This window comes from Lipotes vexillifer, unplaced genomic scaffold, assembly GCF_000442215.2.
Source record: "Lipotes vexillifer unplaced genomic scaffold, Lipotes_vexillifer_v1.1 scaffold753, whole genome shotgun sequence".
Classification (NCBI taxonomy): domain Eukaryota; kingdom Metazoa; phylum Chordata; class Mammalia; order Artiodactyla; family Lipotidae; genus Lipotes; species Lipotes vexillifer.
The window spans coordinates 2,013,172-2,027,742 of record NW_006783618.1 but is presented as its reverse complement, the minus strand read 5'-3'; the positions used below and the strand labels follow the sequence as shown (position 1 = coordinate 2,027,742).

The 14,571-nt window shown below is 49.0% G+C and overlaps 1 protein-coding gene across 1 annotated transcript in view; it reads right to left on the bottom strand.

The window, feature by feature from the left end:
• Positions 1–14,571, bottom strand: part of DSCAML1 (DS cell adhesion molecule like 1) — a 352,214-nt gene that overhangs the window by 15,881 nt on the left and 321,762 nt on the right. Inside the window, exons 20-21 of the mRNA XM_007456333.1 lie at positions 7,958–8,097; positions 1,556–1,709 (exon numbers count right to left, since the gene is read on the bottom strand). Of these exons, the coding sequence (XP_007456395.1) occupies positions 1,556–1,709; positions 7,958–8,097 (294 nt within the window). The remainder of the gene's footprint in view (positions 1–1,555; positions 1,710–7,957; positions 8,098–14,571) is intronic.

The following is a 14,571-nucleotide window of genomic DNA, read 5'->3' as shown; positions in this document are numbered from 1 at the left end:
GGGAATGGAGGTTCCTCTCCTCTGAGGGCAGCGCCGGGGCGATGGGCTTGGGACAGTAGGTGAGGTCTGGAGGGGCCGCCGAGGAACAGAAGGCTGCCTGGAGCAGTGGAGGACCGCCGGGAGCCAGAAAGACGTGGACTGGGCAGAGGGGCCCAACGAAGACAGCCTCCATCGCGGGCAGAGAGAAGTGTTGGGGGCCTCGGGGATGGCGCCAAGGGCTCTGGAGATCCCGTTCTAGACCCAGTTCTGCCCTGTGGCTGGGACTGGCTCCTGTCCCTCCACCTCCCAGGGCTGCTGTGAGGACAGAAGTGCATGATGTCCACGTCCGAAGAAGTATGAAGCCCTCTGGGAACATGTTCCATTTGATTTCCACAGGGGAAGGGGCCAGCCTTCAGCCAAGACACCCAGGCTCTCAGACCACGCTCTGGGCCAGCGCCAGCTGTCCTGGGAGCATCGGAGGCCCTGGGCTCCTTCCCTCCTGAAGGAGACAAGTCCAAAAGCAGGGGTGGGTAGCCCCTCTGGGAGGAGGGGCCCGGGGAGGTTAGACACCTGAGGCCGTGTGGAAAGAGCCCTGACTTGGAGCCAGAAGAGCTAGCCCACCACTCTCAGCTGTCTTTGCAGACCGTGCCACCCCGGCCTCAGAGTGTCCACTGGAAAATGGGCTGACAGCCCCCGTTGGCAGGGCAGCTGCGGGCCCTCCGTTCAATGCCCGCTGACCCTGAGCCTGAGGCCAGGGAGGGCAGGCGCTTCTCGGGTCTCAGCCAAAGGAAGCTGGTCACCCCTGGAGGGCGGCTGGGCTGAGGCAGGCACCAACCACCTGAGCCCTGGTCCTGGGGCCCCAGGGCTACAGCAACAGGTGGCTGTGGGACGAGGGAGGGCCCAGGGAAGCCCAGGGTCAGAGTACAGGCTGGAAGTCTCGGGCCTGTGTGGCTAAGTCCCATGCCCCAGGGTTAGCGCAGGGCAGGCGGCCCGGCAGCTCCGTGAGGTGGCCTCTGTCTCGATCTTGGGCTGAGGCCTCAGAACTGTCATTCCCTGTAAAGTGGGGGTACACGTGCCCCCATGCCACACTTATGCCCAGGCCAGGGGTTCAGCGGGGCACCCCCAAGAATAGACATGGTCTTATTCACCCTGCGCACCCCATCTAGCCCACAGTCTCCTTCGGCACGCCCCCTGTAAATGTCTGTTGGCTGAACGAACCACCGATCGGTGGGGTCACCCCTGCCTGAGGCGTCCCGGCTTTGGAAGGAGGGTGCCGTGGCAGCTCTCTGCGCCGTGGAAGGAGCGTACCCCACCTCAGTCCCCTTTGGAGGAGCTGAGCTGGGCTGGAGTTGGGAGTTGGGGACCAGGGTGCATTACGCGCCCAGCGCCCCTGGAGCCCGTTGTGAGGCTTTCTGGGAGTCAGGGGGCAGCAGAGGCCTGGTCTTGCTGCGTGCAGGAGGGAGGCGGGCGGGCGGCCAGCCCCTTACAGCCAGGTCACCGACAGGGTGGAGGGAGGACGTCCCCTCCCGGAGGAGAAGCGGAATTCTAGGCGGGGGCGCAGTGTCAGGCTGCTCACCCTTGCCAGCAGGCTCGACGGTCACCTTCTCGCTGCCGTTGCCGCGGCCGGCGGAGGTGACAGCCGCCACCCACAGCAGGTACTGCTGTCCTCGGTGTAGGTGGGCGATCCGGTAGAACAGCTGCTCTGGACTCGCCTCATACTCGCTGGGAGCCTGCGGGGCAGCGGGCAGAGGCGAACACGTGCTAAGACCCAAGGCCCCCGGGCCTCCACCTCCGCCTCCGGCCTTGCTGGGGGCCCTGGGCTCGGAGGAGGTGATGGCTGGGTTGGGGGCTGGGCACGCAGGATCCTGCCTGGTCTGCCCTTTCTGGTTTTGGAGCCACACTGAACAGAGTTTGCCCTGGACTTGGCACGGGGCTCGGCCCTGGGAGCTGACGGACCTGCTCCGGTGTGTTGCTGGGTCAGCCTCAGTTTACCTCTTGGACTGATCTAGGCGCTGGCCACTGTGGCTCCAGGCCAGGAAATGTGAGTGTTCTGAGTGAGAGATGGAGAAGGGAGAAGCGGGGAGGGAGGGTCTCAGGAAAACCCTGAGTAAAGGGAGTCTCTGGGAAGGAGCTAAATTACTACATTTGCCTTATTAGGGCTGTAGACAGGCTCCCCCAGCCTGTCCCCACTCAGAGTCACCTCCCAGCCCTACTGTCTAATTACTGCTCCTTCATTCCTCCCGCCCCCCACACCTCTGGGGGAGGAAGGGGTGGGAGAGGGAACTAAGAAACCTTCAGGGGGCAGCACTTTATTAATGATGATTAGTGGTATAGATCACCATATATATATTTGTAGGTTATATAAATCTATAAAAGTTTTTTAACCAAATGACAGTTTTGACAAGTTGCCAACAAAACAATATCGGATCCCAGTGGTTTTACCAGTTGCTTTGATGAAAAGATTACGTTGCCTTGGAAACCAGAGGCTCAAGATATTGAAATGAATTTGAGAAGGAGCTTTTGATAAGCGCTAGTTTGCAGACCTCCTGTCAGCCCCTTCCCTGATGCAGGCGGGATGGGGCTGACTTTCATTTTATTTTATGTTTTGGTCAGCTGTGGGGAAGGGAAAGCAGGACAGCACCAGGGCCTCTTTGACATCAGGGAGGAAGTCTAGGGAGCGGGAGCAGCCCCGGAACAGATGGGGGGCCCCCAAGGCCAGAGGGAGCTCAAAAGTAGTTATCTGTGCAGTCACGGGATCCTGCACACACACGCCTACATGCACACGCTCACACGCACACGGACATGTAGACACACTCACGCACGTGCTGAGGGACAGACCTCCAGACAGATATGGGGTCACAGAAGGACATTCTCTGTCCGCCATGGGAGGGCTGAGGGGCCCAGTGACTTATAATAGGAGAAAACATCCTTTTTGGCCCCAGACTGTCTGCAGGGAGATGCTCGGGAGAAGGTACAGGCATCCCCACAACACACACAGCGCTCCCTGGCAAACTCCTCCTCCTGCCTCCCCTGTGGAGATCTGGCCTTGAATCCAGGAGGTCCCTGAAAGCCACCCTGAGCCCTAGTAGTTGGGAAGTCCTCTCAGGCTGCAGCACTGGGGGACCGTGCGGGTATCTGCAGGTCATATCTGAGCACAAGGCAGGGCAGGGCAGTGGCTTTGATACCTGCTTGCCTCACTTGCTATATGATCCACAGTGTCTCCCATGGTTTCTGGGGCCTCAGTTTTCTCTCCTGCACACTGAGAAAGCAATACAGCTCGGCCTACCCTGTGTGGTTACAGTGAGGCACATATGAGGCAAGGGGTGTGCAAGTCTTTTGTAAAAGGGGAAATGGTCTTCTCCTGGCACATCTTTCTGTGAGGGTGGAGGTGTGTGTGTGTGTGCATGTGTAGAGAAAAGTTGAGTGTACTTGCTTGTGTGTGTCAGTGTGTACCTGAATGTACGTTTGTGTCTACACAGGGGAGGAATGCTTTGGCTTCCCCCTGAAGGCATTAGCATATTACCCAGATCCTGGGTGCCTTCTTTTAACCTGGATTCCCCAAGAATGCCCTGAAATCACTTTCAGAAATACACAACTCTACTCCCAAATAAAGTCCCAGTGAATCAAAGGTTAAAAAAAGGTAAAACTATGAAAGAAGAAACTATAGGTTAATATTTATCTGTCCTAATAACAAAAATAAAGGCAAAAATCAAAAATGAAAATGATTTATAAATTTAAATTATACAAAAAGAAAACCTATGGTATAATAAAAACTAGAATCAAAGGCAAGCAAATACTTGCAACATATATGATCAAAAATGGTTGTTATCCTGGGCTTCCCTGGTGGCGCAGTGGTTGAGAGTCCGCCTGCCAATGCAGGGGACGCGGGTTCGTGCCCCGGTCCGGGAGGATCCCACATGCCGCAGAGCGGCTGGGCCCGTGAGCCATGGCCGCTGAGCCTGTGTGTCCGGAGCCTGTGCTCTGCAACGGGAGAGGCCACAGCAGGGAGAGGCCCGCATGTGGCAAAAAAAAAAAAAAAAAAAAAGGTTGTTATCCTTAATATGTAAAGAACACTTACAAATCAATAAGAAGAAAACCACGATACAGCCAAATAAAAAATGGACAAAGGACATGAATTGACAATTACCCAAAGATGAAAACAACAGCCAGAAAACACATAGCATTAATCAACCTAACTAGTAATCCAAGAAATATAACTTAAAACAAAACCTCTTTTTAAAAAAATCCCAACTGTCAAAAAAAGAAAAATATATAATACCTTGGATTAGTATGGGCACAAGGAAGAAATATATACTACTTATAATGCTGTATAAGAAGTATAAATTGGTGCAAAATTTCTGAAGAGTAATTTGCAAACGTGTATGCAAACCTTAAGAATATTCATACTCTTTGTGACCCAGGAATTCCTATAGAAATTTAACCTAAGAAAAAAAAAAAACGTGTACATAAAAACTTTTATGAAGAACTCTCAGTGAAACATTATAAGGGTGAAAAATTAAAAACAGATTAAATATAGAATAATTGGGGGACTGGTTAAATAGATTATGTACATACAGATAATATTTTAAAAGAATACTTGATGTCATGGGAATTCCCTGGTGGTAAAGTGGTTAGGATCTGCATTCTCACTGCCAAGGGCCGGGTTCAATCCCTGGTCGGGGAACTAAAATCCCACAAGCAATGTGGTGCAGCCAAAAAAAAAAAAAGAATATTTGATGTCAAGAATATTTCAATAAAAAAGAATATTCAATGGTGTGGGAAAGTGCCTTCATATGTTACATGAAAAATGCAGATTATATCACATTGTGTAAAATTTTAATTTTGTAAACAAAACCATGGTATATGTACAGATCAAAGACTGGAAGATTATACACCAAAACGTTGCCAATGTTTATCTTTAGGGAATGAGAGTACAAGTAATTTTTACTTTCCTCTCTATATTTTATATATTTACAGAATTTTCTACAATAAAATTGTATTATTTTGATAATCAGAGAAAAACAACAAGTGTATTATATTGTTTGGTAAAATTTCTAACAGGACTCAATGCAGCTCTGGCCAGCCCTAGGGTGTATGTAATTCCTGGGATCCTGTACCATATGTAGTTTCCCGCATCTATTCCGAGGATTCCGCACACACAAGTTCATACACTCCAGTATGTACACACACAGACTCACGTGCATTTGCCTCTCACCCCACACTCACTCCCACAGTCTTGCACCATCACACGTCCACGAGTGTGCCCTCACTCCTGGAGCTCTTTCATAAATGAATTTGTGATGCAGTTGTTTGGAATCTGGAATATATTTCTGCAAAGCAATCATATTACACAATCACACGTGGTGGTCAGGTCCCCTGGTCCCTCGTTCAGCCCAGTCCCTGCCTTGCAACATGGCTGAACTGCAGTTCTCATCACACTAGCACACCTGCCCCACCCCACCACGTGACAATGTCTGATGGGAAATCTCCCCAGGAGAGAGGAGGTTCCCCCATGCTCGGGGCATGAAGAGGAAGGAGGGAGGGTCCCCAGGTCTCCAGCAGCAGGAGGAGGGCATGGGGACCAGGCACTCTGCTCCGGAGCCTGGGAGATGTGTCCCCAGCCAGTTGACTGGGCATCCTGGAGCCTGAGTTAATGAGGAGGCTACGTTCCCAGATACCAATCCCTTTGAAAGACTTCATTATCAGAGGAAGTAATGACCATACAAACCCAAGCTGGAGAATGAGTTCTCACCCTCTCATCAATTTATGAAGGGAAACTTGCCCAACGTCTAAGGCTTTACAATCGCCAGGCTGCTAGTAATTCATTCATCAAACACGTATTCTGTGACGAAGATGTTCCAGGCACCATGTCCCGCAGCTGGGGACCCAAAGATGAATAGATAGATGCTGCCCTCGTCCTCACAGGGCCCCTCAGACCAGTGCAGGAGACAGGTGAGTGAGCAGCTAACTGCCAGCGAATGCATTCAGTGTGTGCTAGAGGATGAAGAACACGCCATGGGCGGTAGGATCAGTAGGGGCAGAGGGCTGGGGGGTGAAAGGCAGAGCGGCTGTCCAGACGGTGACAAGCCGAGTGTAACAAGAGCCTAGGACGTGTGTGTGGGGGAGGGGCAGGAGGAGGGGGGCAAAAGGGGCAGAAGACGTGGCTAAAAAATGTTGATTGGAAAATTGGTACAACCTCCCAACAACGGCAGGGTGTTCTCAGCCTAACACCTGCAGACCCCGTGATCCAGCAGTTCCTCTCATAGGCCCAACAGGAACGCATACACAAGAGCACCAAGAGACACGGACAAGAATTTTCACAGCAGCACCATCTGTCATAGCTCCAAATGGAAAACTACCCAAATGCCTATCAACGGATAACACAATGGATAAATCAATTGTGATACACACACGTAATTGAAAACTATACAGAAGTGACAGTGAGTGATCTCTAACCGCACACAACAATATGGATGAAATTCACAAACTCAGAATAATGTTGGGTCCAAGAAGCTAGGCAACTTGTGTGTGTGTGTGTGTGTGTGTGTGTGTGTGTGTGTGTGTGTGTGTAATATAAAGTACAAAAAGAGGCAATGCTGATCTGAAGTCAGGATGGAGGGTAGGTGCACCCTCTGCAGGGGGAGGGTGGTGACCTTCTGGGGTGCTGTCCTGTTCCCTGCTCTGGGAATGCCCCCTTCTGCATACTTGGATGTGTGAAAATTCATGGAGTTGTATAGTCATCATATATGTACTTTTCTGCATGTGACGTAGTGGCTGTTGAGGATGGAGAGGAGGGGACGGAGTCATTGCAAAGACATTTCTGGGCTTCCCCTCTGGTAATAGAACTCTGGCCTCACTGGTGAGGCGCGGGGCCACCTACGGCTCAGAGGGTAATTCAGAAAGGCCACAGGAAAGCAGAGAACAGAGGATGAGATGATGACACAATTACCGAGCAATTTCAGGGCAGCTTTCCGGGCTGCCGGAAGCTCATCTGCAGGTGCTGGGGCTGCTGTCACATCACAAGTTGCTGATGGAGGGAGAAGCTGGCCTCCTTCTGCTCCCTGCTCTCCCTGGTCCTGAGCACATCCCTTGATAGTACTCACGCCCCCCCACCCCAGGGAGCACCCCTCTGCTTTTCTCACTAGACTGAGAGCGCCCCAAGGGCAGGTGTCTTTGCACCTGCTCTTGTAACTATAAGAGGTACGCTCCAGAGCAGTCACCCAGCAGAACTCTGGTTGAGTGGCTGGAGATAAGGAAAGAGGCAGAGGGAAGGATGCCTATTATGGGATAGGGGTGCATATCCCACAGCACCCCCCCTCATCCTCCCCTCCCTCTTAGCAGCCCTCAATAGAGGGCAGGGGTTAGCCCCCCGCACTGTGCCCCAGCCTGGGGGCTGCCCACTTTGCTCCCAGGTTTGGGCAGATAGAGCTATCTCTCAGTCGTCTCCCCTAGGCTAGGCCCAGACCCTGGCCCAGAGAGAGATGCCCTTGCCTTCCCCCACCTGTCCCCCAGCTTCTCCTCTCTCTTCAACTGGCGCCACGCTGAGGGGGCCACTCAGGGTAGAGCTCCAGCAGCCCTCCAAGCCAGGACTGATCATACTGAAAAGCTGATTCATTTCCAAAGGCTGTGGGCCAGCGAGTCCCCAGTCCAGAGCTCTGGGATCTGCTAGGAGCTTCCTTGGACAGCCAGACCAGAAAAGCTGAGGCCCTGTCCTCCCACCTGCTTGAACGTGACCCCTGACTCAAAGGAGCTTCCAGGGCTTGTGATAATCTTGCAGCCTCTGGAACAGAGGACTGACCCAAGATGGACTGGGGTAAGGCTTCAGCCACCCTTGGGTGACGAGTGCCCGCACTTATCCATGAATCCAAGAGGAAGCACAGATAGAAGCAGCCCCGAGCTTTGGCTCAGAAGCCAGCTGATCTATAGGTACTTTTTCTTTCTCCTGTCCTGCTCATCATTTGGCCCTGGGCCCACTTACCGGCTGGCCAGACCCGGGGCTGAAGCAGAAGATGGTGTACTTGCGGATCACCCCGTTGGGCTTGGTTGGGGGGAGCCATGACACAACCACACTGCTAGCGGATGAAGGGACAGCTTTGATGCCAGCGGGGGGACCTGGAACTGAGCAGGGGAAGGTCGGGTCAGTTTAGAGAAAGGAGGAGCAAAGCCTTTGGGAAAGAATGACAGGGTGGGGAGAGTGAGGCAGATCAATCTGGGAGAGCTTCCTGAAGGAGGCATCTCTGAGCTGTGGTTTAAAGGAGGAGGGTCTAGCATGGCAAACAGGTGGTGATTATTAGGGGTTTGTAACAAAGTCTCTGAGATGGAAGCACTGGGAGTGGCCAGTTTCAGAACTGTTTGGCCAGAACCAAGGACTTAAGAAACACAAGAAAGCAACAGAACCCATAAGGAATTCATCTTGATCCCAATGACCCTAATCTGATCCCCACCCCAACGCTCTACTAACGAAGCTTGTACTTAGGCCAAACAAATATACAGGTCAATTTGCTTTTTGCCCTGTGAGCTCCTTGAGGCTGGGGACTCTAGAGACTCACAGAGCAGGCCTCCTCCCGAGGGTCAAGGGTCAGTGGTCAGCCAGTGGGTGACTGTGTTTCCTGCCATGTGCTCAGGGCACTGCCCTTGGGGGGCTGGCTAGGCCCTTTCTCTTTTCAGGAGGGAAAGTCTACTTGAGAATTGGCTGAGAAATCCATCCTAAGTGGATGCAATCTGTATGGATTCTGACCTCCCCTCGCTCCCATGTCTGAGCCTGCCTGGCCCGGCTGGGACCCCAGGGCTCTGCCTGGGAGACTGGATGCATCCTGTTTGCAGCCCACAGTCTCCTTCGTCTTTCCCTTGTATTGTTGTGACTTGTCTTCCCTCCTGGGAGCTTTTATGCTCCTTTGAAGATTGTGATGGTATATCCTATTCAACTTATTTTACCTTTCTGAGACTCAGTTTCCCCATCTATAGGGACATAACAACCACATTGAAGGTCTGTAGTGAGAATTAGTGCTAATTAAAATAAAGCACCTGGCATGGTGCCTAACACACAGAAGACACTCAATAGATTGTAACAACTAGTATTTTTGCATTCCCTCCCCTGACTCTCAGCTTTTAGCACCTACTTCAATTTTTTAAATCTAATAAGTGGTCAACAATGCTAGGTTAAATAAAATAATTAAAAACAGCATCATCATCCATCCAGGGACCTGAACCCAGAAGCTCGCAATCATCCTTAACTCTGTCCTTCCTCACTGCTATAGCCTTGGCATTTACCTCTGCTAGGGGTCTCTGCAGTTTCGGGGTGCAAGGGGGTCTATGGATGGCCACTGGGGCAATTTGCAGTGTTCAAATCTTCTCTGTCGTTGCATACTTTTTTTTTTTTTTATCAGTTATTGAGAGAAATATGTTGAAATCTCCCACTACCATTATAGATTTATCTATTTATCCCAACACTACATGTAGTGCTGTTGGTTTTTGTTTTATGTATTTCAAGGTTATTAAGTTCATAAAAATTTAGAACTGCTTTATTTGCCTAGTAAATTAAGTCTTTTACCATAACAAAGTATCCTTCTAAGCATGAGTTTTTGCCTTAAAGCATACTATGTCTGATATTAATATTCCGGTTTTCTCTTACTTTTGCACGGTATGTCTATGTTTTTCCATCTTTTCATGCTTAACTTTTCTACACCATTATGTTTTAGGTGTCTCCTATAAACGGCACATATCTGGGTTTTGTTTCATTGCTAGCCAATCTGGCAATCTTTATCTTTTAATTGGAGAATTTAGTCAATTTATCTTTAATGCTATTACTGATATATTTGGGTTTAAATATCCCATCTTACTAAATACTTTCTATTTGTCCCACCTATTGTTTTCTCCTTTGTGCCTTCTTTTGGATTGAGTATTAAAAATACTCTATTTCCCCCTCTCTGTTAATTTTGCTATAATACAGTCTTTAATTACTTTTAGATTACAATGTGAATCTTTGCCTTACCAACGTCTAACATTATTAATTGGCACTTTTCTTCTCAGACAATGCAGGGACTTAGAACTTGCATTTACCCTCTCTCAATTTACATGCCATTGTTGTATATTTTAATTCTGTGTATATTTTAGATCCCCCTTCAAGACGATGACATGATCACCATTTTACGCAATCAATATTGATTTCGAGTTACCCATATATTCACTGTTAATTGCTCTTCTTTCCTTCCTACATCACTGAGTTTCCACCTGGGATCATTTTCCTTCTAGTGAAAGAATACCCTTTAGTATTTCTTCCAGGGCAGGTAGGTTGATGATAAACTCTCTCAGTTTTTTTTTTTTTTTTTGGCCCGAAAATGTCTTTATTTCATCTTAATCTTGAAAAATATTTTTGCTAGGTATAAAAATCACAGATTGATAACTATTTTTTCATACATACTTTAAATATACCATTGTATTGTTTTCTGGCTTCCATTGTTTCTGATAAGTTAGTTGACAATCTAATTTTTGCTCCTTTGAAGGTAAGTGGTCTTTTTATCCTCCGGTTGCTTTTAAGATTTTTCTCTTTGTGTTTGCTTTTTAGCAGCTCTATTATGACAAGCCTAGGTGTGGATTTCTTTAAGTTATTGCCTGTGAGGGTTGTAGAGCTTCGTGCATTTGGGCTTGATGTCTTTCACAGCTTTGAAAAGTTTTCAGACATTTTATCTTCTGCTCCATTCTCTTTCTCCTCTTCTTTGGGATATCTTCTCACATCTTCTATGTCCTTGATATTCAGAATGTGGTCCATGGATCAGCAGCAGTGTCACCTGGGAGCATGTTAGAAATGCAAAATCTCAGGTTCCACCCTAGATCTACTAAATCAGAATCTGAATTTTAACATGATCCCCAAGTGATTTGTATGCACAGTAAAGTTTGAAAATCACTGCTCTATATCTCTTATTTGCTCTTTTATTTTCCATTCATTTGTCTTTATAATATCAGAAGATATTATCTTCTGACCTATCTTCCAGTTCACTATTTATCTCTTTAGCTGTGACTAATTTGTTGTTAAACCCATCTAGTGAGTTCTTAATTTCAGTTATTAATAGTTTTTTTTTAATTTATGAGGAGTTAGGGGCTCTGGTTTAATTCTGTTCTGCTCTGTTGTTCCTCCAACACCTGTGTTTTATTAGGTATAGTTTGTGCTCTTGTATGCCTTTTTTTTTTTAGATGTTGGGAGTAGGAGTTTATTAATTTATTTTATTTATTTTTGCTGTGTTGGGTCTTCGTTTCTGTGCGAGGGCTTTCTCTAGTTGTGGCAAGCGGGGGCCACTCTTCATCACGGTGCGCGGGCCTCTCATTATCGCGGCCTCTCTTGTTGTGGAGCACAGGCTCCAGACGCGCAGGCTCAGTAGCTGTGGCTCACGGGCCTAGTTGCTCCGCGGCATGTGGGATCCTCCCACACCAGGGCTCGAACCCGTGTCCCCTGCATTAGCAGGCAGATTCTCAACCACTGCGCCACCAGGGAAGCCCTTCAGTTATTAATAGGTTTTATTTCTAGATTTTCCATTTGATAGCTTCCAATACTCTTAAAATTTCAAATTTCAATTGTTAAGAATAATTATTTTAAAGTCCATATTTGATAAAACCTATGTTTGGAACTCTTGTGGACCTGTTTCTTTTGTCTTTTTTTTCTGCTGGCTTTTGTTCACATTGTCACCATTATTTTTTACTGTATGCCAGACACATTATTTGAAAAATTGTTTGTGGAACTAATTTGAGGTCTCAGGTGATGCAATCTTCCTAAAGAGAGAATTCATGTTTGCTTCTGACAGGGACCTGCAATCTGGGGCACTAGCAACCTGAGGTCACCTCAATCTAATTTCCAGGACTGAGATGATTTGAGGCTGAGCTGCTGCACCATTTGCAAAATAAACAAAAAACACAATCCAGTCTTTTACCTGGTTACTTCTTTTTTTTAATCTTTTTTTTGCGGTACGCGGGCCTCTCACTGTTGCGGCCTCTCCCGTTGCCGGAGCACAGGCTCCGGACGCGCAGGCTCAGCGGCCACGGCTCACGGGCTCAGACGCTCCGCGGCACGTGGGATCTTCCCAGACCGGGGCACGAACCCGTGTCCCCTGCATCGGCAGGCGGACTCTCAACCACTGCGCCACCAGGGAAGCAAGCCCTTTGTGGTCCACTTTTAATCTTAGAGTTCTACCCTTCATGGTCTCAACTCAAAGTAGGCAGGGGTGGGGGGTGAAGGGGATTGGGAGGAGGGTTCACCAGACAGAACCGCACACCCTAGCAGGCCCTGGCCTCCAATTAATGTCTTTCTAGTACTGCTCAGTTTCTCAGTCACTGCCTCCAGATTCAGCAAATGCCCCCGAGGGGAAGAGCTGTTCCAAATACCAGGCTCACCTCCTGGGCCTCCATTCTCCCTTGGATCCTGGCCCACTAACTCTTTACTTTCCTGCCAGCTCTCTGATACCTTGAAGCAAGTATTGAAACATATTTTATTCATATTTCCTAGTGTCCCAGCACGAAGGAGAGCGGGCTTGAGTTCCCGCGTCCACCATTCCTGGACGTGGAGCTCCTCTGCTTCCCTAAACGTGCCCCTGCTCCTCCCTTCATCCTCACTGCTGCTGACCGAGCACACACCTTCCTCTTCTCTGTCTAGATGCCCACAGGTCCTAGGAGGCCTCTCTGCCCCAAGTCCTTGATCCCCCTTCCCCTTCCTGCAATCAATCCTCCATGCATCTACAAGAGTTACCGTCCTAACACGCGGCTCTAGTTCAAGCCTCTTCCTCAGTTAAAGACCTTTAAAGTGGTCTAAAATCCAGCCCAACTTTGCACTCGGAGGCCATGTAGCTAGGTCTGGTATTCACAGGGGAGACAAGCGGTAGGCAAGAGGTTTTGTAGCTCATGAACTGAGCGCAGCCAAGCCAGCCTGAAACCAGGCTCAGACTGAGAGATCTGGACTTAAGAAATGAGCTTGAATTGATATGTTTGCATTTTATCTTTGTATGTATCTTGCCTTTCTCTAAATTTTCTGGTAGTTTTTTTCCTTTGGCAAAATGCAAATTCCTGAGGGGGGAGTGGTAGTGGTGGGGACGGAGTCACAGAGTCTTCAGATTAGGGTATCTGTCCCATGGCGCAGCTGGAATTGGAATGTGGGTCTGTCTGCTTTCCAAGTCAGCTGAGTAACAACTGTAATGACTACCACCTACAAATGGGAGAATCTGGTGGGGCTGGAGCAGCACGGCTGGGGCGGGCATGGCCGTCCACCTACCCCTCTGCTATCATTCCTTCCTATTCCTTGCAAACAGAGTCTCACTCTTGCTTGGGTCACCCATGCTCCTCCACCCTTCAGAGAAAGCTGTCTCCGTCACCTTCACCAGAGGATTTATCAGGCTTAGAGTAAGTCGGCCATGATAATTCCCTTCTCCTTTCAGTGACTAGCTTCGCTAGAGGCATATTGCCCCACTGTGGCCGATGGGAAATGGGCATAAACCTGTTCAGGGGATTTCTGGGAAAGGTTTCTTTTACTCCCAAGAGAGGCCCATAGGAAGAGACTGCTTCTCTCATCCTGAACTCTGTCTTGTCTGGCGTGATGCCTGGAGCTGCAGCCATCTTGAAATCATGGGAGGAACAGCTGACAGGCTGAGGATCGCAGAGCAGAAAGACGGGAACCACTGAGTTAACCAATCCTGGAGCTGCCCCACTCAAGACTTCTTGTTATATATGATAATAAATATGCTATTGCTAAAACCAACCAAAGGCTTCCTAACCGATACAAGTGGTGTGATGGAAAGTATAGAGGCTAGGGAGGCAAGAAAGCCTTGATTTGCCACCCATTAGCTTTGTGACCGTCAGCAAGTTGCTTTAGCTCTCTAGGGCTCCGTTTTCTCATCTCTAAAATGGAAAGAATACCTATGCTATAGGGCTATTGGAAGGTTAAATCATGCTTATGATGGCACGTCACACACATGTCAAGTTATGACCACTGTTCTGGATGAGACCTCATCTGACAGCAGGCTCCTTTTAGCTTAGGCTTCCCTCAAGGGCACCTGGGTCCATCAGAAGCAGTCATTTCATTGCCAGCTCTTGGCAGGTATAAAGCAACTACCATTTGCTAGCACTTGACATTTTAGAAAGGATTCTATAGCTATGTTGTTTCTTACAACGTCTAGATGAGGCACTGTCCCCATTTTATCATGAGGAAACTGAGGGTCAGAAAGGTTAAGTGACTTGCCAATAAATGGCAGGGCTGGGGCATGCAGGGCTGCTGTGTTTGCCAGTGTCCCTTCCACTCGCGGAAGCTGCTGCCTTAGGACCTGGCCCCTGCCTGTGCGTGTCCCTGTGTGTGGCTCCGTAGGCAGCTCAAGGGTAGGGGGTTGACAGCTCCTTGTAGGGAGGGGTGGTGCTCCTAGACCTTTGGATACCCTTGTGGGGTCTCGCCTTGGTCAGTTAAACATGTGTAGGTGCTTACAACTCAGGCCTTGCATCAGAATAGGACACAAAAAGTCTGGGGGTTTGGGTGGTTAATTTCTAGAGGCCAAGAAGGTGCCAGTGTGTGTGTGTGTGTGTGTGTGTGTGTGTGTGTGTGTGTGTGTGTGTGTGCTGGGGGCC